The 25,516-nt window shown below is 40.0% G+C and overlaps 1 protein-coding gene across 3 annotated transcripts in view; it reads right to left on the reverse strand.

Moving 5' to 3' along the window:
• PTPRQ (protein tyrosine phosphatase receptor type Q) overlaps positions 1-25,516 on the reverse strand; it is a 106,531-nt gene that overhangs the window by 50,562 nt on the left and 30,453 nt on the right. For all 3 annotated transcript variants that reach the window (XM_081211176.1, XM_081211175.1, XM_081211174.1), the window contains exons 25-41: positions 23,264-23,392; positions 21,785-21,931; positions 19,979-20,151; positions 18,251-18,461; positions 16,984-17,109; positions 16,710-16,889; positions 15,787-15,894; positions 14,744-15,025; positions 13,318-13,500; positions 12,655-12,756; positions 10,847-10,967; positions 7,618-7,778; positions 6,565-6,710; positions 5,361-5,529; positions 3,638-3,931; positions 2,622-2,897; positions 876-1,027 (exon numbers count right to left, since the gene is read on the reverse strand). In XM_081211176.1, coding sequence (XP_081067302.1) covers positions 876-1,027; positions 2,622-2,897; positions 3,638-3,931; positions 5,361-5,529; positions 6,565-6,710; positions 7,618-7,778; positions 10,847-10,967; positions 12,655-12,756; positions 13,318-13,500; positions 14,744-15,025; positions 15,787-15,894; positions 16,710-16,889; positions 16,984-17,109; positions 18,251-18,461; positions 19,979-20,151; positions 21,785-21,931; positions 23,264-23,392 — 2,960 coding nt within the window. The remainder of the gene's footprint in view (positions 1-875; positions 1,028-2,621; positions 2,898-3,637; positions 3,932-5,360; positions 5,530-6,564; positions 6,711-7,617; positions 7,779-10,846; positions 10,968-12,654; positions 12,757-13,317; positions 13,501-14,743; positions 15,026-15,786; positions 15,895-16,709; positions 16,890-16,983; positions 17,110-18,250; positions 18,462-19,978; positions 20,152-21,784; positions 21,932-23,263; positions 23,393-25,516) is intronic.

Below are 25,516 nucleotides of genomic sequence, written 5' to 3' on the forward strand. Positions count from 1 at the left end.
TGCTGCGCCGCCGGAGCCCGATTTCTGTTCTCATCCTGAAGCAAAGTTCTTAACCTGAAGCATTATTTATGGGTTAGCGGAGTCTGTAACCTGAAGCGTATGTAACCTGAAGCGTATGTAACCTGAGGTGCCACTGTATGGCATTAGCTTTCATGAATTAGAGTCCATTTTGTTAGATAAATGACACGTTAGGCTCAGTTGGCTGGGTATATATGGAATTGTAGAGGGGGGAATGGAAACAATGGGGTCAAATCACAATTAAATGCCATAAGTACAGCCCGTGACAATTCAATTTAAGGACCATTCACAACAGCAGTAACTGGCATCATCCTAATTATGCTAAGTTCATTCACATCAAGGGGATGGACAGGGCCTTGTGGACTGTATTCACAGGTCAGGTGGGTGTAATCAGTCCCATGGGCCAAAGCTTCCCCACTGCTTGTTTATTTAGTCTACCCCCCCCCCCCAATTCTTAAGGTGTGACTCCTGTCCAATAAGCTGGATGAAATGTTATTGTAAAATATAAACTAACCCAATTCACCACTGGTCATACATATATAGGCAAGTCTGTAAAGGCATGAATTATGGAAATGAGAAGTGTCCAGGTTAAAAAATAGCCTTCTTTGATTTACTTTGTACAACTACCTTAAATTCACAAAGGGCATGTGAACGATTTAAAGCAAATCCAAGAAATTGGGAGCACTTTCCTTTCAAAAATTTCTTGTATGAAATCTAAAAGCTCCTTTTTATAGTGGGCATAGTTCAGAATAGTTTTGAGGTCTTATTTCCTAGTAACAATTCAGTCCTGAACTGCAATATATGTATCTTAATTAATAATATTAATTATATGTATGAATATAGCATTAGTTACAAACCTGATAAAATGTAGTTTGACTGCAGTTATCCAAAATGTTAAATACGTATCTTTGAATAACACCATTTGGTTGAGGGCTTGGATTCCATTTCAGCCATACGGAATTAGATGTGTAATTGGCAATTGTCAGGTTCTCAGGAGGAGCCAGTGGAACTATGAAAAGAAACATCATTTAACTATAACACTGTATATCCTACTTGTACATACAGATATTTTGTAAAAGCAATTCACTCTTAGAGATTTGACATGCATTCATTTAACATCTTTCAGACCAATATAGCAATGCTATTAGTTCTATTAGGATAATTGTTCTTTCAATCTGTTTGATATGTTTTTCAGAGATGGGTGTTTCTGTAAAGAGTAATTGTAAGAAACTGGAAGATCTATTTATTTTCACTGCTAAACAAATAATAACAATCAAATTTCAGGCAAAGAGAAAATTAGTCAGCTGAGCCGCTAAGTCAAATCAATTAAAATAAACTTCTAGTCTTGTTCCTAAGACTTGCCATGCCACCTTGTAAGTGATTTGCTTGGGGAATACCAACTATGTTGGTACCTCACACATCATAGCACAAATATATCATTGGAGAGGCTTCACCTTGCTAAAAACAAAAACCGCTCAAGAGTCTAAAAGAAAAGTTACATTGAGTGATTTTGCAGTACTTGACTTTCATCTAGAGGAAGGACTAAAAGATCTCCCTATATTAAAATAGATCTCCCTATATTCTCAATCTGTGTAACATGTAGAATATTTTACCTTCTTTTTCAGTAAAGCATAATCTTGATAGGTGCAGGTCACAATGATTAAAACAATGTTAACAGTCAATTTAGAAACCACCAGAGAATGGTTCAAGAGGCAGTGTAATCCTCATTTCCTTGCTATCACATCACCTAATTTGATATTTCAGCTAACAGGTATATTTCCCATCACAGAAAAATAAGAACATAGAATGCTGCCCTCATACAAAGTATTAGCACAAGTATTAGCTCAATATTGTTCACACAGGTTGGCAGCAGATCTTGTTAGGATATTTCCGTTCCACCTTAAAAGGGAGCAGGCTTTGTGAGTCAGAGTCTGCGCATGTCCTGTTCACAGGATGTTTATGTTTGTCATTGCTTTCGTTTTTTCTCTCTCTGTCTGAGACACTGGCGCAGGCAGTCATGTCTTTCTTTGTTCTGACCAACGCTGAATAAAGCTTGTAAATAATGCTCTCCTGAGTGCAATTTCTGCTGTGACTATCTGCTGATAGAGTGTGCATGAGCTCTAGAATGTGGCAAGATAACTTCTAGAAACTCATGTTGCTAATCGATGATACTGCGTGCCTACTAGAGATCGATGGATCGTTCGGCGCACGGCTTGGGGCCATGATGGACTTTATCTCCCTGGCAGTATCCCAACAGATCTCTGGGGTTTCAGACTGCTATCCCTACTTGGAGATTCCATGGATTGAAAGCCTCAAGAGTTTAAAGCTGGGGTTTTTCCTGTTGTTATTCTGTCTCGCACAGCTACAATAAACCTACCATTAAAATTATGGACTGGTCATTTCTTCATCAGAGGGAAAACGGGCAAATTTAACAGGGATCAAATACTTTCTCCCCTCACTGTATGTTCAGAAGAAGACCCTACTTCAATAAGTGTTCTACACTGCATGGACAACAAATATTAAGATAACAAAACCTTGTCTAAAGTAAAAAAATATTAACATTCAACTCAGTTTGTATCTAATGATCTAAACTTATTACTCACCAGACTCATCTGTGAAGAACATCAAAACAATGGATGGGCCGAGCCCTTTTCTAGTTCTTGCAGATACATAAAAACTATAGAGTACAAATGGTGAAAGATCTTCTAAGACAACTGAGTTATTGGAAGTAGTGAAAGAATCATTTCGATCTAGTCCATGCAGCTTTAAGACATAGCTTATTATGATGCCATTTGCCCGGGCTGGAGGATCCCAGGATAACATCACTGAGGTAGACGAAAGGTTTTTATAAGATGTCATAATTGGTGCAGATTCTGGAACTGCATCAATAGATAAAGGGGAAAATATTAAACTGCTGAAATCTCTAATAAGCATCTACACACACACACACACACACACACACACACACACACTTTTTCTTTCATTATCTAAATGCAGAATTGCAGCACACATTAGATAACAGTAATGGCATGCCCATTCTTTTCTTAACCACCTATAATTAATTCAGTTTAAAGTGATTAAAATAATTTCATGAGACAATATTACAGTGATTTTTTTAAAAAACTAAGATTTTGCTAAACAGAGGCTGGACATCTTGGCAAACACCACAGGGCAACATTACAGGATACAGCACCATAAGCTAACTTGCAAATTAGCATGCAGACCCATCTGTTCTGAAGTAAGCCCATGCCACTTACTTCCACACAGAAATCCAAGCTTAATTTACACACTTTTACAAAAACTGGGTGTGCAGTGCTTTGTTTTTCCTATAACCTTACACTGAATGGATATTTTAGACATGCAAAATTGTACCCATGCCTTGAAAAATCCTGGTTATGAGACTTTAACATCACAACAGCTTTGAAGTTGGCTTATCTTTTTACCTCTTTCCTTGGTTTTGATTCTGCAGAAATTGTTTTCCATCACATTTTAAGCTTCTTTACATTGTGTTGCACAGAAAGGCCATAGTCCTCACAGAAGTACTCCAAGTCACACATTGCCCATGCCTGGACAAACCCAATATTTAAGGAACAAGAACAAAACAAAGTATGGAACATACCATCTTCTTCAGTTCGGATGTGCAGACTAGCAGTGTGCATTTCAGATACTCCGTTTTCTGTTGCTGGAGTGATTTTTAGAAGATAACTGGTATATTTTTCCAGTTTACGAAGAACCACATTTGTATCATTCAAAATGAGTGACAGAATCTCATGGTCCATTTGAGCATCCTGCATTGTCAGTGAAACCTTGTAGAAGACCATTCCATTAGGTTGGGCTGGGGGCATCCAGCTTATATTTACAGCAGTGGAAGAAATGTTTTGATAGGCCAGCTGTTCCACAGGTCCATCTGGAACTATAGCACAAATAAGCAAAGGTTAAAGGGTGTGTATGCACTCTGTTCTCTTATACTTACATGTGGCTATACATAAGCACTAAGGATGGAAGTAATTCACATTGGTTTCAACCTGAAATGTTCCGGATTAATGATACTTAACTCATTTTTTGAAAAGACAATTGCTTGTATAAACTCTAGTCTTCTGTTCTAAACTCTATATAAAACTCTAGTCTTCTGTTCTAAAAGTAAGCACATGCTATATATTCAGTGTATGTGGATGAGTTCCTTAGCCAAAGCATGATAAAGGCAGAGGAAAACATTATTCAAAGCTGCCTCGTATTCAAAACAAAACAAATCCCCTTGCACAGAAACCAGCATGCCTGGGAGTAAGTTTCTTGTTTAGTCTTCTCTCTTTCCAGCAGTCAGGAAGCTTTGTATATGAGGGACCATTTCATCCTTCACACACAATTGCAATTAAAATGCAAAACCATGGTTGGTGAGGCATGTGCCATTGTATCCTCTGATTCTTATGCGTTTTTAGATGGAAGTAAGTCCACTGATTTCAGTAAGACTTGCTTCCAGGATAGAGATCACACCTTATACTGAAAATTGAATTCTAGCATTCCACTAATAATTATAATTATTAGAATGTCAAATAGAATTTCAGGGATAAATCCCAAAGGTTAAAAGCCTGTATATGGGATTATGAATAAATAAAAGCAATCTGCCTACACCTGCTTTATTAGAAACTGAAAATGGAATGAAGCTACACTCCTAGGAGCAATAATGATGAGAAAACTTTGCAACCCCTTAAGTCTAAACAGGGCCATAGAGACTGTATGTCTGAGGAGGACAAGAAAGAAACAAATGTAATTGTGAAAATCTGCAGAGCAGATGGGTAGAGACTAGTATTAGCTAAAACAGGTGCACTGTAGAATACAGTGGTTAGGTCCAAATCAAAGAGACTCTGATAACAAGGTGGTCTGTTAAAAATAGTGAATTGAGATACACCTTAAATCTGATTATAGTACATCTAGTTGAATCTCTGGTGGGAGGAATGTCATAAATTCTGGGACAGAGAAATAACTATACTGTGGTACCTCGGGTTAAGAACTTAATTCGCTCTAGAGGTTTGTTCTTAACCTGAAACTGTTCTTAACCTGAGGTACCACTTTAGCTAATGGGGCCTCCCGCTGCTGCTGCACTGCCGCCGCGCAATTTCTGTTCTCATCCTGAAGCAAAATTCTTAACCCAAGGTACTATTTCTGGGTTAGCGGAGTCTGTAACCTGATGCATTTGTATCCTGAGGTACCACTGTATGAGTACCATAGATGCCTTTAAAAGGGGCACATAATGTGGTACCATCACTACCATATTGCAATCCTGCCAAATCCTTCCTTAGCACAATAATTTTTTTACAAGATATTTTTTTTAAAAAAATGCATACCGTCTTGATCTGTGTACAAATGTATGATTTCACTAGTTTGGTTTCCATTTCCAAAGGCTGTGCTAGCACTTAACCAAAGTTTGTAGTGGCTCCATTTCGCCAAGTTGCTTAATACCGTAGACAAAGTTGCATTGTCGACACCACTGTCAATAGCGTACCTGGTAAAATTCTGAGCAGAGGTAGGGGGGAAATATTTGCACAAAAAAGCACAATTAAAACCAAACTAGTAACCATCTCTGTAAACGGTGACCCAGTTGCCATGTAACCCTAAGTGAAATCATGGTTAAGTGTAAATGTGCAAACTCACTGTAAAAATCACGATAGTTTTGCTTTTTCCCTGGTCCTCCTGCAATACTACTTGGAGCAAATTACTGCCTGGTTTGCCTGGAATAAGACAAACTACAAGCCTCAGTTCTGATATAATGCTAAGCAAAACCACAATTTAGCTTCAGGTACCACGATAGCAGGATGATGTGAGGAGCAGCATAGCAGCCATGATTTTTTATTGTGAGTACACATACACATATGTGTATTGGTGTATTGTGTGCATTGGTTTAGTTTTAGTGTGTATTGGTTTAGTTTTAGTTGCAAACAGGGCCAAGATAAGGATTTTTAAAATTTAAAATTTATTTATTTGATATTAAACAAGAAACTACTGTACTGTCTTAGCTAAGCAAGAAACTAAGATATTTAAAACTATGTAAAATTACCTATATTTGTAAACCTTTAGATAACAAAATGCATCCAGTGGCTATATTTACTGAGCAAATGAAACTATATCAAGCACTACAGCAGTAATGACACTAAAGCTTTTAAGGATATAATTTCTATTTCTAAGCACACAAAAGGTTAGGTTTTGGCTATGTTCTTCATACAGCCACCAGAGGGGGCTTTGCTTATACTAAAACGGTAATGAAAGTGAACCTTAAATTCCATAGTTTAACGAGTGTTGTAATGGCATGGAAACAAGGAGTCAAACTTCAGCAGTTTTCAGTGAAACTGTGGGTAGGTAGATGTGTAATGATGTGTGTATTCATAAGCCTGTTTCTGTTTCATACTGTGATATGGGCTCATTCTGAGGGCTGTTTAAAATTAATATGAAGCTACTCCTCATGCATATGGTGATCACGAACAAATTTACAAAACAATTAATTCAATCTTTACCATGGAAATTCAATGAAAAGAAAAAAACCCTGAAATTTACCTGCATGTAAGTGTCTGAATCATTTTTGTAGTAAATCGAATAAAACTGTATAACTCCATTGGGCTTTTGAGGAGGATCCCAGAAGATTCGTACTGATGAAGAGGTAAGGTTTTTATACCACACATTTTTAGGAGGGTCACTTGGAGCTGAAAAACATGTTTACGTTTACCTTTTGTACGAGCCATTTTGGCATGTAACTGCTACACAAAAGAATCAATAATACAACACAGTTGATTTTCCTGCCCTGCAAAATTGGGGAGATTTCACACTATGCAAAATTTATTCATAATTTTTAAATTCAGTCTCATCCTCCAGATAAGACATATAATGTGGGCAAACGGTGGTAGACAAGAACCAACAGGACACATGCTATCTGGAAACACATCTGAAAGACCAACAGATATTTGGTAAAAATTGGGTTCATATTAAAGGCTTAGGTTCAAATAGAACACATCAGAAAAAGTATTTTTAAACATTGTTGAAAAAAAATATGAATTGTAGTTTCCTAGCCACATCATTTTAGTCAACATGTATTTCCCACCCCCCACCCCCGTTTCATTTTATGAAGGGAAAGCAAACTCAGAGGAGGAAAGACTGATCACCCCCCAAGTGAAGAGAAACAATATGATGAAAATGTCCCTTTATTTGATTGGAATAAAAATTAAGTTTCTGAATGCACATGACTTGAACAGAACTGAAATGCTATGAATGAGTGGAAAGAATCAGGTTCTTTTTAGAAGGTACTTATTTATATGCAGCATCTATTACCAAGTTATTTTACTTGTCATAGGTGATTTGGATGCATAAGATTTTATTTACTGCATACTGGTGGGATCATTCTCAGTAGTAAATCAAATACTTCCTTTCATTGTTTACTTACAATAATGTTTATTTTTTAACATTATTGTCTGTATACTGAACAATGAATGATGTCTTCCCGGTGATCAATAATAAAAGATTTAAAAGTCATTAAGAACAATCAACAAGAAAGTCAAAGGAAAAGCAGCAACAACCAGATTACAAAATTAAGTTATGGCAACAACGTACTCTTACCTCCTTCAGAGGTAATGAAGCTGATCATGTCACTCTTTATATTTCCGTCTCCAAATCTGGTACTTGCTGTTACATAAACACTATATTCCATCTTATTTTCAAGATCCGTGATGTCTAATGAGGTTTCTGTTATATTAATGCTTCTTCTTGAAATTATATTCCTAAATGCATTAAATGAAATGTATAAATCACTGATGTTGTCCACAAAGACATCTGAAGTTTGAACAGGAAGTGATGTTCACCATTTGATTTTTGTCTGGTAGATAGAGGGCAGGTGATGATCCAGACTGGAACCGTTGTCATGAAGGGAGAGGGAATTTAACCTTTTGCCCCCACCAGTCAATAGCTGTCGTAGGGCTGAGCGACCACCCTAAAAGTGCCATTGCTGCAGCTTTCCTGGACAAGGCTGAGGAAGGTCAAGGTTGAAGTCAGGTTTGTGTCGAATGCTCTGCAGTGGAGCCAATCCAGAACTCCTGCAACAAAGACTCTCCTCCCTGAAAGAGAGGGGAGGGGTTGTGGTCGGGAGCCTGAGCCCCGCCTAGCAGGGGGCGTAGCCCCCTGCCTTCAGCTCACCTGGCTGGCGCTCACGCCCCCTCGGAGGGCCACCCAACCAGGTGCCACTGAGGGGGCGTGTTCAGCAGCTTTTGCTGCAGCGACAGCCTTTCCCCGGCCTCATTCTCCGTCGTCGCCTCTTCGGGAAGTCATCAGCTAGGAGTCATCTCAGTTATCACAGGGAAGAGCCATGAGGTTTGGAGTCGGGGGAGGGGTCTGTGTGTGTGGAGGCTGCCTGGTTCCTGGCTTGCCTTTTAACTTTAAAAACCCAGGCAGCCAGGTTTGCCTTGCTGTGTCTTCTTTTCCGGGTAAAAACCTACATTTAACCTTCTATTTCCCCCCCCACTCCTGGTGCCTGATTTGTTTGTGCAGCCTGAGTGCGAATTAACCTTTCTTAAGCTGCAGCTTGTTCCCTTGCCCAGCACATGCCCCCAGCGAGGTCTGAGTGTGAGTGTGGCTCCGTCTTTCTTTCTTCCTCGTATCCTCGCTTTCCTTACCCTGCCTCTGCCTTGGTGGCAGTGCGTTTTTATTTAATTTTTGGCCAGGGTGCTTGTACGTTTTCCCCTCTATTGCCCTTACCTGTCCAATTGCATGGCTGGTCTGGGTGACTGAGTGGGTTTGCCTTACATTTTAATTTGTTGGCCAGTGTGCTGGCGCGTTTTCCCTCTCCATTGTCCTTGAGAGCCTGGATAGCTCAGTTGGTTAGAGCATGGCACTGACAATGCCTAGGTTGCAAGTTCGATCCCTGTTTGGGACAGCTGAATATTTCTGCATTGCTTGGGTTGGACTAGATGATCCTCAGGGTTCCCTTTCCTCTTCCTCTCTAATTTTAAGTTGTGTGTGTGTGTGTGTGCGTGCTTGCAGCGTGTGTTTGTGCTTGCTGTTTATTGTGCCTGCCGTCTATTTATTTATTACTCTTCTAGTGTGGGTTTAATTTACCCTGCCATCCCTTCCATTGGTAGCACTTGAAGCGGGAGCCCCCTGTAAAATTTTAAAGGCTGCCGGGGCTTGGAATAGACTGTGCGCTTAAACCTCACCCGTCTTGGTTTCTCTAAGCCACCCCCCCTTCGCTTGATGTTTGGGGGAAGAAATAGGGCAGGGCTTGGGGTAGACAACTCAGGGTTTCTGATCAGGGAACCATTCCTCAGCACTCCATGTCTATACGTTTAAAACCTTTGAGGGTGGGCCTTTGCCTGGTTCTTGTCATTGGCTTCACTTGCCAGTACAGGCTCCCTAAAGAAAACCACTTTTACACAACAACAACAACAACAACAAAAGTTTTCGGCTTATAGTACCTTACTGAAAAGTCCAGGTTAACCCACGGTTTATATTTCCATTTCTTTTTGGCTCACTGTAAAGGACAGCTATTTTCCTTTTCTTCAAAAACTTCCTTGCCCAGCATGTTCATTTTACTCCCCCCACCCCTCACCCCTCCCAACTCCCCGGAGCCAATCCAGAACTCCTGCAACAATATCCATTGAACCCCAACCTTGCCGTCACCCCAAACACCTGAAGGAGCTGAACCCCATCGTTCAGCCCAGACACTGAGGTCCAGCGTCGAGGGCCTTCTGGCGGTTCCCTCACTGAAAGAAACGAAGTTACAGGGAACCAGGCAAAGGGCCTTCTCGGCAGTTGTGTGCTCCTTGTGGAATGCCCTCCCATAAGATGTCAAGGAGATAAATAACTATACATACCTCATAGGGAGGTTTTTAATGTTTGATGTTTTATTAAGTTTCGATATGTGTTAGAAGCCACACATAGTGGCTGGGGCAACCCAGCCAGATGGGCAGGGTATAAATAATAAAATTATTATTATCATTATCCAGGTAAACAACAGAAGCAGCAGGGTCAGCAGGGTGACTGCCTCATCCCTCTGGCCACTGCTGATCACACATATGGTGTGGATCATCCTTCTTTTGTGGCTGCTATTTGACACTGGCAATTCTCCTTTTAGGGCAGCTAGCAAATGTGTGTTGCACGGGGACAGAGAAGGGTCGGAATTGTGACCACTGTGAGGGGAAATGGTTTAATCTCCCTATGCCAGGCTTCCTCAACCTTGGCCCTCCAGATGTTTTTGGCCTACAACTCCCATGATCCCTAGCTAGCAGGACCAGTGGTCAGGGATGATGGGAACTGTAGTCTCAAAACATCTGGAGGGCCGAGGTTGAGGAAGTCTGCCCTATGCCATGGTCCCAATCTGGAATACATTCAAATAAACAAGGGCCATCTATTTATGAGATTATATGGCAATGCATACAGATATTTGGTTCTCCAACACACATACCCTTTCCCCCCATAATTGCCAATCAACGCAGATGTTATTAGGCTATATGGACTATTGGTCTGACTCAGTGTAACGCTGCCTTTGATGTCAACGTATGACCATCACTTGCACTATTGTTGCACAGAGTATAGCAGCTTGGATGGCAAAAACGTCTTGTTTTTGAAAACTGGCATCCAAAATTACTTCAAGAATGTAGCGAGGACTGGCCTGCAAAATGTGTAAAAAGCTGCAGAAACCTCAGCTTTAATTCATAAAGGTCTAGTTGTTTAAAGTGATGAGCCAGAACTCATGCATAACAAATGTATAATAATCAACAAGTGTAAAGAGTTTTAAAAAACAGCTTAAAATTTCTGGTAGGTGACAGATTCTTATTTATCTCTAGAAAAATCTTACCAGACATAAACTGTGTAATAGAGGATAATTCCATTTGGCTCCAATGGTGGTTGCCATGACAACTTCACAATGACACCAGACAACTGTTTTACTGTGAGCAATCGCGGAGGAGAGCTAGGAGCTTAAAGAGAGGACACAATATCATGTTAAATACAATTTCAGCAATAAATAAATAAAAAATCTTAAAATGGCATTTTATCCATATAAATTAGCGTTTAAAGGAGGGTATTTGGTTTGAGGTGTTTTGTCTTTGTTTTGCAGTGAGATAATAAGGGACAATTTTGCATGGTGCTGTTAAGACATCTGTTTCTGCAATTCAATAGAAAACAGTATTTCATGAGAAAACAGAGCAATGGGTGTGTCACTGTGATTCACCTATGTTCCAAGTGCATTGCTGCAATTATTTCCTTGTAATAGAAATATTAACTTTATAGCTGTGAACGCATGTAAACTACAGTAAAATAGTTCCTTTGAACTAGAAATAATTATATTATCTCCAAAGGGTGGGGAAATTGCTGAGCATTTTACTGATGGATGGTTAACAGCACGAAGCATGTTTATTTATTAACCCCAATAAATTTCAAAAGAGTCAAAGGTTTATATCTTATGTAGACTCAAGATAATTAAAACTCAGCCTGATCAAGACAGTGGTAAAACTATACAGTAAGACGACATAACAATGGGGGGGGGGGGATAGGTGTAGCTCAGTGGCAGAGCATGTCACACACACACACACACACACACACACACACACACACACACACACATTTAGTCCTGGTCTTGTAAGCCCTATTCATGTGTTATGCATGGATGGGGACATGTTGCTGGTTCCAGTCTCAACATCACATTAGCATCGCTCCAACATCTGCCTAAGAGTTCCTTTAGAGCAGGAACTCTAGCTAACAGGACCAGTGGTCAGGGATGATAAGAACTGTAGTTCCAAACAGCTGAAGGGCCAAATTTCGCCATGCCTGCTTGAGAGATAGCCAAGTTCAGCACGTAGATGTTTGAGAGGACAGGAAGGGTTAGCCCAGATAACAGAAGGGTGATCCTGTTCCTATTCCAACAAATGAGTGCCCTATTTGTGTTTAACTTACAAACAAAACTTTTTGTAAAAAGAGGAGTTTTATAGAACTGGAAAAGATCTCTATCTCAGATTTAGAAGACCAACACCTAGTCAATTCATGACCTATTGGTCTGATTCAGTATAAAGTAACAACAACTAAGGTTGATCTGATTTGAACTATTTCAACTCATCCAGTGGTCTTTAACTATTCTATCTTAAGTTTTAGTACGTGTTAAAAAACAGCAACAGCAACAACAACAGATGATGGAACACTTCATCAGAAACAGAAATATTAACATTTAATTGTGTTTGTTTTAACTCACACAAAACAGCATAGTGTACCAAAATTTCAGGTCATAGTGTAATCATGCATGCAAATTGGAAACATGATCACAACTATGAGAAATATGTGGTGCATGCGATCTGATGTTCAGAACAGTCTGTACTTGCAAGAAAGAACGCCCTAAACATTTTTTGTTTGTTTGTCATAGTACTGTTTTCTTTACTATGTAACTGAATTTTGGCTATATGAGATTTTTTTGAAATTAGCAAATGCCAACATAAAACTGCCTGTTTTTCCATACCACACAGAAGTTTGTCTACAAACATTCTGACAGTCCCCCCGCCCCCAGCAATTGGATTTTTTAATACAACATTCTGTGCCTTCGTCCTGCTTAGCCAATTGATGTTAAAGATGTCAACTGCATAAAACACTGTAATTAGACAATGACAGAAAGCTTACCATCTTCATCAGTCAACATGTGCAAAGGAGCACTGCGAGGACCTTCACCCTTTACAGTGCTTGAAGAGACCTCAACAATATATCTTGTATATATTTTTAAGCCTAAATAAATAATAAATTGTTAATAATATGTATATGTTTGAAATTTTAGATACACATTTATACATATATATTTGTGTGTTATATGTAGCTTTTTCTGTTACTTTCACATATTTTAGAGAAGTCCCTCAAAGTTCAGTTTGCAATCAGAAAAAAACTTAAATAAATAAAGGTTTAACCATTTCTATTTTGTTATTTTACAACAAATAAAAGTCACAAAATTCAAAGAACGTTTTGCAGTGGCACACAAACAGTACTGAATTGTTTTTTAACAAGCCTTTTACAGGCTACTAATTAACTTGCCTTTGCCTGTTCAAATTTTATTGTTGTATTTAAAATTTATATTTATGTGATTCTATCCCACCCCAATATTAGGGCAAAACAAAATAAATAGTAAACACAGATAAATTTATTCCAACACAATATTCCCCCATCTATCATTTTTATTGTTAATCTAATTCTAAAGCAATATTATTAAATATATACTATACAGTATGAACTAAGCAAAATAAAACAGTGAAGACACTATCATTTTAAAGTCACAAGCTGCTATATTAGAGTCACCTGTAATAGTTAGTGATAGATGTGTGGTGTTGATGGTTCTTTCATCAGTTCCATCAGTCTCTCTGAGATATACGGTATATGTCTCTATAATCCCATTCGGGACAGATGGTGGAAGAAATGATAGCTCTATCTCTGAAGAAGAGATATTCTTATAAGTTACGTTTTGTGGTGGGAATTCGGGAACTGAAAAGGAAGAATTCAGAGAAAAGTTATTAAAATTTCAGATAATCATTAAGTGTATAACGACTGAGGAAGTAGCAACTGAAACTCAAGCATGAACGATCCCAGTCATCAAGTACCACCATCACTCTTTTATCCAACCAATTGGTAATCCTTGCAGACCTATCAGTACAGATTTAGTTTAGTTTAGTTTTTAAACAAAACAAAACAAGAGCAAGGAGAATTTTACAAAGGAGACTTAGCAACTTCAAATCTAGTATAAAAACACCGCAATGGGGTCTCTTATCATCTAGTTAGATTCCTAGTTCACTAGTAGGGAAATGATTTTTTTCAGACAGAGTATATTATTTCAAACCAAATTATACCAGATAGGAGTGTGAAGGTCTTTATTAATAATCAGCACTTGTTAGCAGTGGCGTAGTGTGGGTTGTCAGCACCCGGGGCAAGGCAAGTAATTTGCGCCCCCTAACCCGTGGATTTGCGCCCCTAACCCTAACCCCCAGATGTTGTGCCCGGTGCGGCTGGCCCCCCCTGCACCCCCCATGCTACGCCACTGCTTGTTAGTCTAATTTGCCTTGTAATGAATGTATTTGCTTAGTTCTTTTCAACTGGGCAGAAGCTGTCTCCAACTGATTTTCTCCACTTCCCTTGTACTATGGCAGTCCAACTTGGTATATCCCAAGCTTTTCTTGAGTATCCCAACTCTCAAAAAAGCCTATTGGGAGACAACTAGGGTATGTAGTGAGGGCAGGGTGCTAGAAAACCCCACTGCATAAAAGCAAAGGAGTTTGCCCCCAGTTTTGACTGACACTCCTCTCTTCCTGGGCTAACTTTCAGGGAAGACTTGCTGGCTGCAGGCAGAAGATTAATTGTTGGTATCTCCTTAACTGTTATCAATACTCTTTAACATGCTTAGCAGCGTAATTCCAGTCAAGATTCAAGGAATTGTCATTTCCTATGACTTCCACTCATCTATCTGGCTTGTTACTCTGGGCTGGTGGGATGGAGAAAAGCATATTTTCTTCCTGTCCCCTGACCCATCTGATACTTAGCACATGGATAGCAGTATGATCCCCTACATTAGAATATACCAGATGCGAAACCGAATACATGTGCTACCATGATATATCAGGTTCATGCCCAAATCCCTAAGATGCTTATCTGCAAGAAAATCCACTGGAGTTTAATGATGCTTAAAATGGAAGCCACAGAGATAAAAAGAAGTATTCCAAAATCCTGCACTTACCGGTATCAGCCGTTCTTACAGATAACAGGGGAGATGACAGATTCCCATGCCCAAGGCGGGTGAATGCCCTTACAGAAATATTGTACAGAGTATATGGTTTCAAGCCATTTAAAAGAAGATTTGTTGCTGTTGTGTTTCTCAGAATTAAAGCACTAGCATCATCATACATGACTTCATAATGAGTTATAATCCCATTAGGCTTCTCAGGTGGTGACCATCTTAAACTTATTTCTGTGGCGGTCACTTCTAATATCTCAACATCTTGTGGTGGTGAATCTGGTTCTTTAGTTTAGAAAACATAAAAGAAAGTCACTTGGAGTCGTCGTCCCCCCATACACATATTAAACACCTGCCTACATCAATTCAGTTTCTTTAAGAACAACTAGAAGCTACAGTAAGACCAGGAACTGATCGATGAAACATTTTTCTTCTCCCCATAGTTATGCTGTCACTGTAACATCAATTATAGGTAAGATAGCTAGGCACCTTCTCATCAATCATGGAATTATGAGTCAAAATGTAACTTAAAGGTATTGTGAAGGGTAATCTTTTCAAAGAATGACTCATTTCCAGGTTTTGAATATCCAAAGAACTATGCAATTTCTGCCAACATTAACAGTTAATTTTAATGCAAAATAAAAACACTATATTTGTTTTAAATATGTAACTGTTTGGGCATATTGGCACTGAAATATAGAACTAGAGATGTGAAGGTCGGGGGGGCAGAAAAATGAAGTGGTGGTCTCCCTCTCCTCAATTTTCCTAGGTTTTTTTGGGGGGGAGCCTTCACATTTCCATACAAAACCTAGTTAGCTGGTGCTTCTCTAATTTAGAAGTAGATTTCTATCATGTAAAACCAAAGCAGGAAATACTGCTGTCCTGTTTTAGTTAGGAAAAAAACCGAATTTAGCGAAGAACACAAGGAAGTCCAGGGGGATCCTCAGAAACACAGATTTATTAACTTCCACTAGGTAGACGGCACAAGATGGATTAATCAGCAACGACATAAAAAATTATAAAATCAGCATGACCAATATGCTTACCATCCTCAGGTGTTCTCACAAAAATATCATTGTCTTCAGACAGAGCACTTTCCCCTATAGTTGTGGAAGCCGCTACTCTCATTTTATAATTTGTATACTTTCTCAAACCTAGAAGGAATAAGAAGAAAAAACATTGCAAGCACAAGACACTGGTATATTGGGTGTGCACTATTGAAATTAACCAATTCATACAGTTCTGATTCACTATAGAACGGGGTGGGGACCTGGCATTGGATTCTGCCACATTATCTTTATGATTTTATTTTTCTAAATTCTGTTTTCCACTAGTTGTTGATAATATTGTGTGTGTGTGTGTGTGAGAGAGAGAGAGAGAGAGAGAGAGAGGGAGGGAGGGAGGGAGAGAGAGAGAGAGAGAGAGAGAGAGGGAAGGAGGGAACCACTAGAATGAAAATACAATCTAAGAGCATTTGTATTACTAAATACCACAAAAGTAGAAGAATCTAAAGTTAGATTAAAGTATCCTTTATTCAGCATTCCTTCAAGGTGAAGATGTGCAAAGCAGTACCTGCAAATATTGTCAGTTCTTTAAAAGTATTTTGGTTCATTAAAGCCTGTTGAATATACGTAGAGATGCAGAAATACAGTGGTACCTCTGGTTACGTACTTGATTCGTTGCGGAGGTCCGTTCTTAACCTGAAACTGTTCTTAACCTGAAGCACCACTTTAGCCAATGGAGCCTCCTGCTGCTGCCACGCCACCACCGCACAATTTTAGTTCTCATCCTGAAGCAAAGTTCTTAACCCGAGGTACTATTTCTGGGTTAGCGGAGTCTGTAACCTGAAGCGTATGTAACCTGAAGCGTATGTAACCCGAGGTACCACTGTATAGAAAAATTAAATCTATATTCTATTCCAACATAGCTTTGATAGCTACTACAGCAATTATTTAAAAGCTACTCTTACCTGTAATCAAGATGCTGTTATTTGACGTAGTCATGTGAAAAGCTCTATGTGTATCCAGCTCCATTGCATAGACTGTGTAATGTGTGATCTTTCCATTGGGGTTCATTGGTATATCCCAATAAAGCAAAACTGAGGACGAACTAATATTTTTATAATTGATATTTTCGACTGAGCTTGGAACTGCAGAACAAAAACAATCCATTTAGTATGAGTTAGAAGTGTGGAGAAAATTAAGTACTGCCAGCATGAAATTATGTTAGCAGTAAATTTTTACCTTGTTCACTTGTCCTAGCAATGAGAAGAGCTGGTGGTCCTTCTCCAATAATGGTAAAAGCAGACACCTCAATTGCATATTTAGTGAAAGGCTGGAGTCCATTTACAAGATAGGACAGCTGCTCAGCTGAAAGGTTGATGGTATCAGGAAATGTTTTCAGTGCATTTTATATATACATAAAGGAAAAGAAAACTATTGTTACCATTGTATTAAATCTTAAACACCAACACAAATTAAGTAAATTTACCGCATTAAGTAAAACCCAATGTTGGAATAGAGATGGAATAGAGTACAGTCATAGACAGAGGTTAGAAATTAATCCTGAATTGAACCGGACTGAAAAATGGGAGTCACATAGCACAATGCTATGTATATTTACTCTGAAGTAAGTCTTACTGAAGTCGAGGAGATTTACTCCCAGGTAAATATGTATAGGATTGTGGCCTTGGAATGTCTCCATTCTTGTAGTATACCCATTGGTTAAAAAACGGAGAGAGTTAGTTATTCCTATTATTGTATAATGAAAATGGAAAGTGTATTTTTGAACAGTGCAAATCAGCAATGATAATACAAAGACTGAATGACTGTTTCTAAAAATGAACTTTCCAGCCCCAGCTTCATTCACACTTTACTTTCAAAGGGATGTAAAGAAAATCAGAATGCGGCCTTCTGTCTTGTTGAATGCCTTCACTTGAAAAATTCAGAGAGGTATTTTAAGCCTGTATCCGCCAGCCAACCCTTGTTAAATGGGTCATAAATATCCATACTTAGTCAAGAAAAATACCTCATTGATAATGCTGTGCAAGAGAGTGTGCTAATGACACCACTGTGTCACAGGGTCATCTCCACCTGTTTGTTGCTCCCATGTAGCCGAGTTGTAACTTTTTGACCTATTTACCCTCAGTGGCATTTGAAAACCTATCAGTCAAAAGCTCCTGGAAAAATTAACGTCCACATGGGACATGGAGATATGTTAATCTCCTCCAATCACACCTGCCTTGGCAACTGAAATAACTGATTGTCTATGCAGCTTGTTCAACGACTCTGGCATCTTCTTTCTCTCAGTGGAAGGTCAACTGGGTGACAAGATGCTAGTACTCTCTGCTTGTGTGGCATTCCGCATTTGCTCCAGGAGGGGGCTGGAATTTGACTTCAGTAAATGACCCATTAATAATTTGGTTGGTCTCTGTGCTAAGGATCATATATGTGACAGCAGCCTTTTGAACAATGAGGGAGGTATATGGGGGGGGGGGAGTTAGAAACTTACCAGAATCTGGATGTAGTTCTGCAGCTCTATTCAAAATAGGCAAATTATCCTCAGACATGCTCGTAAATATTACTGGAGAAAAGTTGTGCACTGTTGGAAACATCTCAGCTGACCCTTCATATGAACCAGTGACTGTTTCCACTTCACTCCACGTGAAAGATGGTGCTGTGTTCTCATTTAAAATGTCTGGATCCAAAGCTTCAATAAAATCCTAAAAATGAAAAACAAGGAAGTTAGAAAAATAGCAGCTCACTGCACCACCATTTGCGGGACCAGGCGTTGGGCTCCCCATACCCCAACCCATATAAATAAGAGACCAACAAGACTGGTTTGGGGTCAAAACAGGCCACAACTTAATTGAATACAGATGAAAGAGGTTTGGCTTGGGCAATCTAAATACTTCTGGTCCGCCAGCTGGAAGTGACGTGTGGTCAATCCAGGCGGGAGTTCCTAAGACTTACATCAAATAAGGTGACCTCCACAGAGATCACCATCTGGGGGAGTGCCTTCGGCCCTGGCCCCACCAGGGCACACAGAAATGGCCACTCCCCCCAAATCCATTTAACAGGATACCCCAGCGTTTGGAGGGGGAAGCAGAGAATACATCCAGTGAGGGAACAAACAGGTAGTGCCCCAGGTGCGGGCTGCTTAAATGGACAAGGGGCGGAAGCCTACCCACTCTGTCAGCTTCGCCCCCTGGCACAGCCCACATCCCCATTTGCCAAAACAAGATGCAGGCTAGAATCTGGTTCCTGATAGGCAGTGGGGGCTTCTGCCAGGAAGGGCAGTTCCAGTTCCCATGTCAGGGCCCCAGTGAAGCCTCTGCCATCCCGCAATGCCGCCACACCAAGAGGGGTGAGTGGACTTGCTGCCCAGGCAAGCTAGAAGTATGGGGACAGAGAGAGGCGTCCCGCACAGCTGGAGAGGGGCATGAGACCTCCTCTTCCAGCCAATCAGGTAACGCCAGGGGGGCAGGTGGAAGCTTGGTGGTAGCTGGGATCACCTTCCCCCGTTGAAAGGGTGCAGCGGCTGGTGCCCAGCCTCTTGCCCACGTGGAGCCGATCACCACTGAATCACACACTGTTGCGCCTTCTGCATTTTGCATGTGTGTGGTTCAAACCAAACGTGAGAGGACTGGACAGATTAAGGCATTGCTATAGAATACCCAGTAGCTGTATTTGGGGCCAGTGTGAGGATTTTTTTTCCTGAAGACTAATTGGCTTGTCTGTAGGTTTTTGCCTGCCTCATAGCAAACATCACAACTTTGGCGGATAAGGCATTGGGTGGTATCTTTTAACATCAGGGTACCCTATTAAAAGGGTCCTGGAAGGGATATTGCTGAATGGGATCCCTCACAGAAGCCGATGGGCCATAGCACCCCTTTTGAGAGGCGGCACTGGCAGGAATGTCACTCTTGAACCATGTCCAGGGGCCAGCCCATCCCAGGTTCAACCAGCAGGCAAGCTGGTTGAGGACGAAGACTTACCCAGTGCCTTTGCCAAACCATTTTACATCTGTAATCAATAAAGGTGTGGCCTGATTTATCCCATCCTGTGTCTTATTTATCACTGGCAATCTCCACCGCTATGCAGTGTGCCTTATGCGCCCGGGACAAGTGATTGTTTCTGGCTAAAACTCTAATTTCCAAGTCTTATATAAGAATTGGGAATAATTATACATAATAAAGTGAATGCACAGAAAATCAGTAAGTAGCAAATCAGTAAGCACCTTATTTTTTTCTGTTAGAATTGTGTCTTCAAGAGTTTCCCCCGTGTCCTCAAGTGAAACTTTTACTCTGTACTGAGTGATGATTCCATTTGGTTGCTGTGGTTTCTTCCAACCAATTCGAACAAAGGTTGCAGATACCTCTGCCATATGCAAATCAAATACAGGTCCTGGAACTGGAAAATAAGGAATATAATGAAAATGAAACACTTTAATTATTCTGTTTGTATCAAATCATTAATTGGTTATATCAGATAAACTTTTAAGTATCATAAAATATCATTTGTGCAAGGATTTGGAGTCTAATATTAAAATGTAATACATTGTGTGACTAATAAAATATGAACTCTGCCTAATAATATTTTCAGAGTTTAAATCTGGACCATGGCACCCTGAATGTGTGTGCCTGCAATGGTGCACAGAGTTGTGTAGACAAAAGCTACAGTTACACAAGTGCCCTGCAACTTACCTAGAGTGCACTAAGATACGGTGCATATTAGTTATATTAGAGTCTGGTCAGTAATTTCCTAAAACTTCTGGATCCATGAAGGACCTCTTCAAGAGGGGCAACATCACTGCTTCTTTCAAGGCAAGGGCATAACACCCTGCTGAATTGAGATAAGTGCACTACCGTCTAAGAACTGACTACCAAATATTTGGTTTGGACCCTCCAGTCAACAGTGGCTTCATTGCCACTGCCACAAGTGTTCTGTCCACATCCTCGGCTGCAACAATTGAAACTGTCCCACAAGGAGCTTCAGGGACCGCTAACAGACCTAATGGAAATTATGCCTATGAAAGTAGAGCTTGATTGTAAATGTTGTATAAAATGATGCTACCTTAAATAAACTGTAGAAGTAAAGCCGGTCTCTTCACTGTGCAAAACTATGAAACTCCAATTTACTATTTACTGTAACCACTTACTGCCATCTAATGGTCAAACAGCTGCTATGAATGAAAGACGATTTTCATTCGTAAGATGTAAACATGGGTGCCTACAAGGGATAATACAGGTGGGGGAGTTTCGGGCAGCAATTTTTAAAGTCTAGCCTGACTTCAAAAGCAGTAATTAAGTGAAGGAGCAGGGGTGTTGCTGTTGAAGGATTGGTGGGAAGGCAGAGAATATACCATTTATGTACTGGTGTCAGTTTCCATTTAATTTACTCCTGTACATAATCCTCAAACTGCTTTATGTTTTGTATTTTTCAAGATTCCTAGTAGAACAAACACATGTAGCTGCTTCAAGTATAACAACGTGTACCAAAGAGTCAGTACATATTGACCAACATTCAAAATGGCAATTAAAAGAATTAAAAAATGAGGTTTGGGTCAGGAGATCAGGAAAATGCTTGTTTAAATCGGTGTGTTTTCAAGATCCAACAGAATGCCAATACTAACCAGCCTCTTGTATTTCAGCAGAACTACTCTGCGCATATGTGTGATGGATCCCTCTTTTATCCTACTTGTTGGAGTGTGGGGGAGATGGGTGTTTATTCCTTTAACAGCTGCATGAGAGGCAGAAATGCCGCCGGTATCTTTCCTCCTTCTCTCCCCATAGAGGGAAAGGCAGAGTTTCTGCCAGTCACGAAGCTGCTAAAGAGACTCGCACCCTGCCAGAAAATATTGTGGTAGCCATACTTATTTATGCTAAAATATTGTAGAAAGTATGTAACAGTTACTGAGGCACTAGTAAACATTTCATACATGTTTTTCACAGACCACATTTAAAAACACTGGCTTTCCAAAGAATGAGACAAAATAAAATATATTGATAATATGATGTAGTTTTTTATCAAGCATACAACTTACCTCCTGCAGGAGTGAAAACAGTTAGGTTTGACTTTGGCCCCACCCCGGCACTTGTCTCAGCAGCGACAAAAGCATCATAGGTTGTGAATGGTATTAGATTAGTAAAAGTAAACTTGAGGTCTTTTGTACTATTATCCAAAATATGGCCTGAAATGAAGAAGCAAGTTTAAAACAAATAAAGATAAAAGAACTGACGTTTTCAACTGACCTGGTCACTGTTGTTACATTGAATAGCAACTGCAACAGGCAATTAATGTTTAGTAGCTAGTTTATGTCAAATATGGGCTGAGTTTTAATGAGCACTGTTTTAATAAGCTCTGGTGAGATTGGGTTGAAAGCTAACTGCAGTGCAAATAAACCCTGTTCATTAAGCCAAAATAAAAAAGCTGCTTTCTGCTCACTATTTCCTGCAGCAAATTTTCTAGTCGCTATTTTTCATTGACTTGTTGGGATTGGAGTAGATAATTTGGTGTCCACCAGATGTTACAATACAACTTCCATCAACTTCTGCCTATTTTGTCAATGGTCAGGGATGATGGGAGCTGTAGTCCAATATCTGGAGGGCCATGTTGTCTACCCCTACCTTAAGGCATGTTTGCTGACCCATTTGTGTTTTTGTCCCATAGGACTTAGCTGATGGCGTAGCATGGAATTTCTTTTTAAGCAGGCATAGGGTTACTTTTATGGGCAGAAGACTTGGGCTTTTACACTGCAACAGGCAGAAATCAAACAGCAATATTTTCACATTGCTGTCTCCATTATTAGGGGAAATCGTCATGTTATTTTTTGTATCCTAGACACACAGGTGCTTTCTCATGAAAAGAGGGCAACACTAAATATAAATATCATTGGACCACACAGACTAGATTATCATACCAAAACCATACCTGCATGTGTCTTCAGTGTGGACGGATATTAAATTGGCACAATACTCAGTGCAGTTCAATTTTTAAAAATAAAAGTATTTTAGTTCTTCAAAAAGACTTAGCAAAAACTTAAAATCAAAATCAAATAAAAGGTAGTTTTGCATAAATTCAAATTTCTTTTTTGAAAGATAGATCAATTAACCCATGCTTGTAGTAATGCAACCGTAAGCCTTACAATGGAACAATGGAAAAGATATTGAGACATATCTTTGATTTTATTAGTCAGGTATGGATTTGAAGAAAGGTACACCATGCAAAAGTTCAGGGAAGCAGGTCCACACATATTTTCAGAGACAAAGAACACACTGCTTTTTATTTCAATATTATCACACAATCCACTGTTCCAGGGAGTGGGGAGGGGAGAAAGGACCTAAGCGAGGACATTAAATAAATGTTTTCACCAACAGACCTTGGAAATGGAAAACAGTCATATTTCCAATCAAAAATTTAATTAAGCATTATTATTATAGCCATAATTTCTGTTTGTTTTGTTTTCAGAACTTTCAAAAGAAAGCATGAAAGACAAACAAAATTACATTTCATGCAAACTTACCCAGTGGTCCATATAATTCAACTCTGTAGCTAAACTTTCCAGTAACAATGGCTGGTGGCTCCCAAGAAACTGAAAAGGACTTTCCTGTAATGTTGACTTTAACAAAGTTTTGAGGTGGATCTTCTGGAACTTAAATGAAAAGAAAAGGTGTATAAATCCCTTCTCTTGTGGCTGAACTAAAAGGATGCTGGCTCAGCTACAAGATATTGGAGAAGGAGTCTGGGAGGGCAAGAATTAGCATCCTCCTGCCCTTAAGGGGAGTCCATATGTACATGTTAAACAGTTTAATAAATTGTTCTGTGCACACCATAAAAATCCATCCGGACAGAAATTTTAAAGAGAATGTGTCTGGGGAAAAGAGGACATATGGCAACCCTATACATGAGTAGCCGGTGACGGCTAGTGGCACTCTCCCAGTGGTGGCAGTGATTCACTCCTTGGGCAGGGATGGTGCAGGGCAAGGCTGTGAGGTCTGGTAGCAGCAGACTTGCAAGTATACATCTGCCACTGTTCCAGAGTTCCCCCAAGCTCACCTCCATTCCCCACCCATCCCTACAAGTACACTCTTCTGCAAATTAATTGAACCAAGGCATGTTTTCTATCTTGCAATCCTGTACTCAAAACAAACATGAAAAGTCAGTTGATCATTATGGTGCTGGAAGCCTGCAGCCAATAGAAGGAATGATGCGCTCGCCACAATATACTGAGGTTCCACGAAAGAGTTATTCCAGAGCTGGAAAAGAGGTATCCTGACAGTACTGGGATATTCCAGCAGGACCTAGCCACCTGTCACACACTGAAAGTGGTGAAGAAATTCATGACAGAGCAGCAAAAAAAGGTACTTTATTGGCCAGGGAATTCCCCGGACGTAAATCCCACTGAGAATTTGTGGGCTATATGCAAACGTAGCCTCTGTGCTGTAGATTATGGAGAAGCTCATTCAAGCACTGTTCAAGTGTGGTACAGGGATCCGAAAATCAACAGTGACTGTTCAAAACTAGTAGACTCCATGCCATGTTCAAATGCTGCTTAAAAATAGCAGAGGTCATATCTGTTACTAATGTACGTATATGTGAATTTTGTACATGTATATGTGAGTTTTGTACAATAAACGACTAAATTCATTGTTTGTTTCAATTAATTTGCACAAGGGTGTACAGTTCCCTCACCAGGAAGGCATCACCACCTCTGCCCTCCCCCACGAGCCACCACTGATCACAGTTGATCAAAGAGACTTTTTTCAAAGAAAATGGCATTTTTTCTTCACCCCCTAGAAAAAGGTCACTTTGCATAAGGTCCTCCAAATTTCTCCACCATTTCCCATGCTGCCTGCTAGAACATTGCTTGCTCCAGAACAAAATGGAGGTTGCAAAAGGGTGACCAGACTGCAAACACAATTGCAGTTGCTGTCACTTGCGGAGGCAACAAACAACAACCACCAAGCAATAAAAAAGAGATGGTCATTGTGCTACTGCCATGGCTGATGGTGAGCTCTGCTCCTGAGAAATTCCTGAAGGATTTTGGTGACATGGTCTACTGTGCCCTGTGCCCCGCGCTGCCAGTTCGGTCCTTCCTGAATATCACCATATTGGATAATTATCAGCCAGTGTGGTGACATCTCAGTTACTGCAGCTAGGGGGAAAGGTTGGTATAACAACAACACCAACAATTTCTCTGCCCACAAATATTGGGGGAAATTTCAAGAGGCTATTTGTGTACAGTTCAGGTGGTATATTACTAAGAATACACTATTTCTGGAGTGTGGCAGTTGGCATATTTTAGACTAGGAGTGGGGAACCTCATGCTCAAGGGTTGAACACAGCCCTCTCGGGTTCTCTCAAGATTTTTCCAGGCCACCCACTTCACTGCTCTGCATCTTCCTTGAGTGCTTTTGTTTGGCTGGAATGTGTCCTTGAACTGTGACAGTGAAGAGATTTGGCAATGGAGTGTGTGTGTATTTAGAAACCTTTGACTTCTGCACACTTGGAATGCAGCTTCCTGCACAAAGGTAAAAGTCACACACCTGTTGCTCTGCCCACTTTTGGCCTCTCACCCCACTCACCACTGCTATGTGCCCTCTGGAAGGTTGCCCATAGCATGTAGCCCTTGGGTTCAAAAAATCTAGGCATTCAGGCACATAAGACTAATTAATATATATATGTATTTGTAGAAAAGCAAGAGAGATATGCTAAGAGATATTGTTAGAGGACTTAAAAAAAAGTTGAAAGCCAAAAAACGTTGCAGACCATTTGC

Source organism: Podarcis bocagei, assembly GCF_964188305.1.
Source record: "Podarcis bocagei genome assembly, chromosome: 10".
Classification (NCBI taxonomy): domain Eukaryota; kingdom Metazoa; phylum Chordata; class Lepidosauria; order Squamata; family Lacertidae; genus Podarcis; species Podarcis bocagei.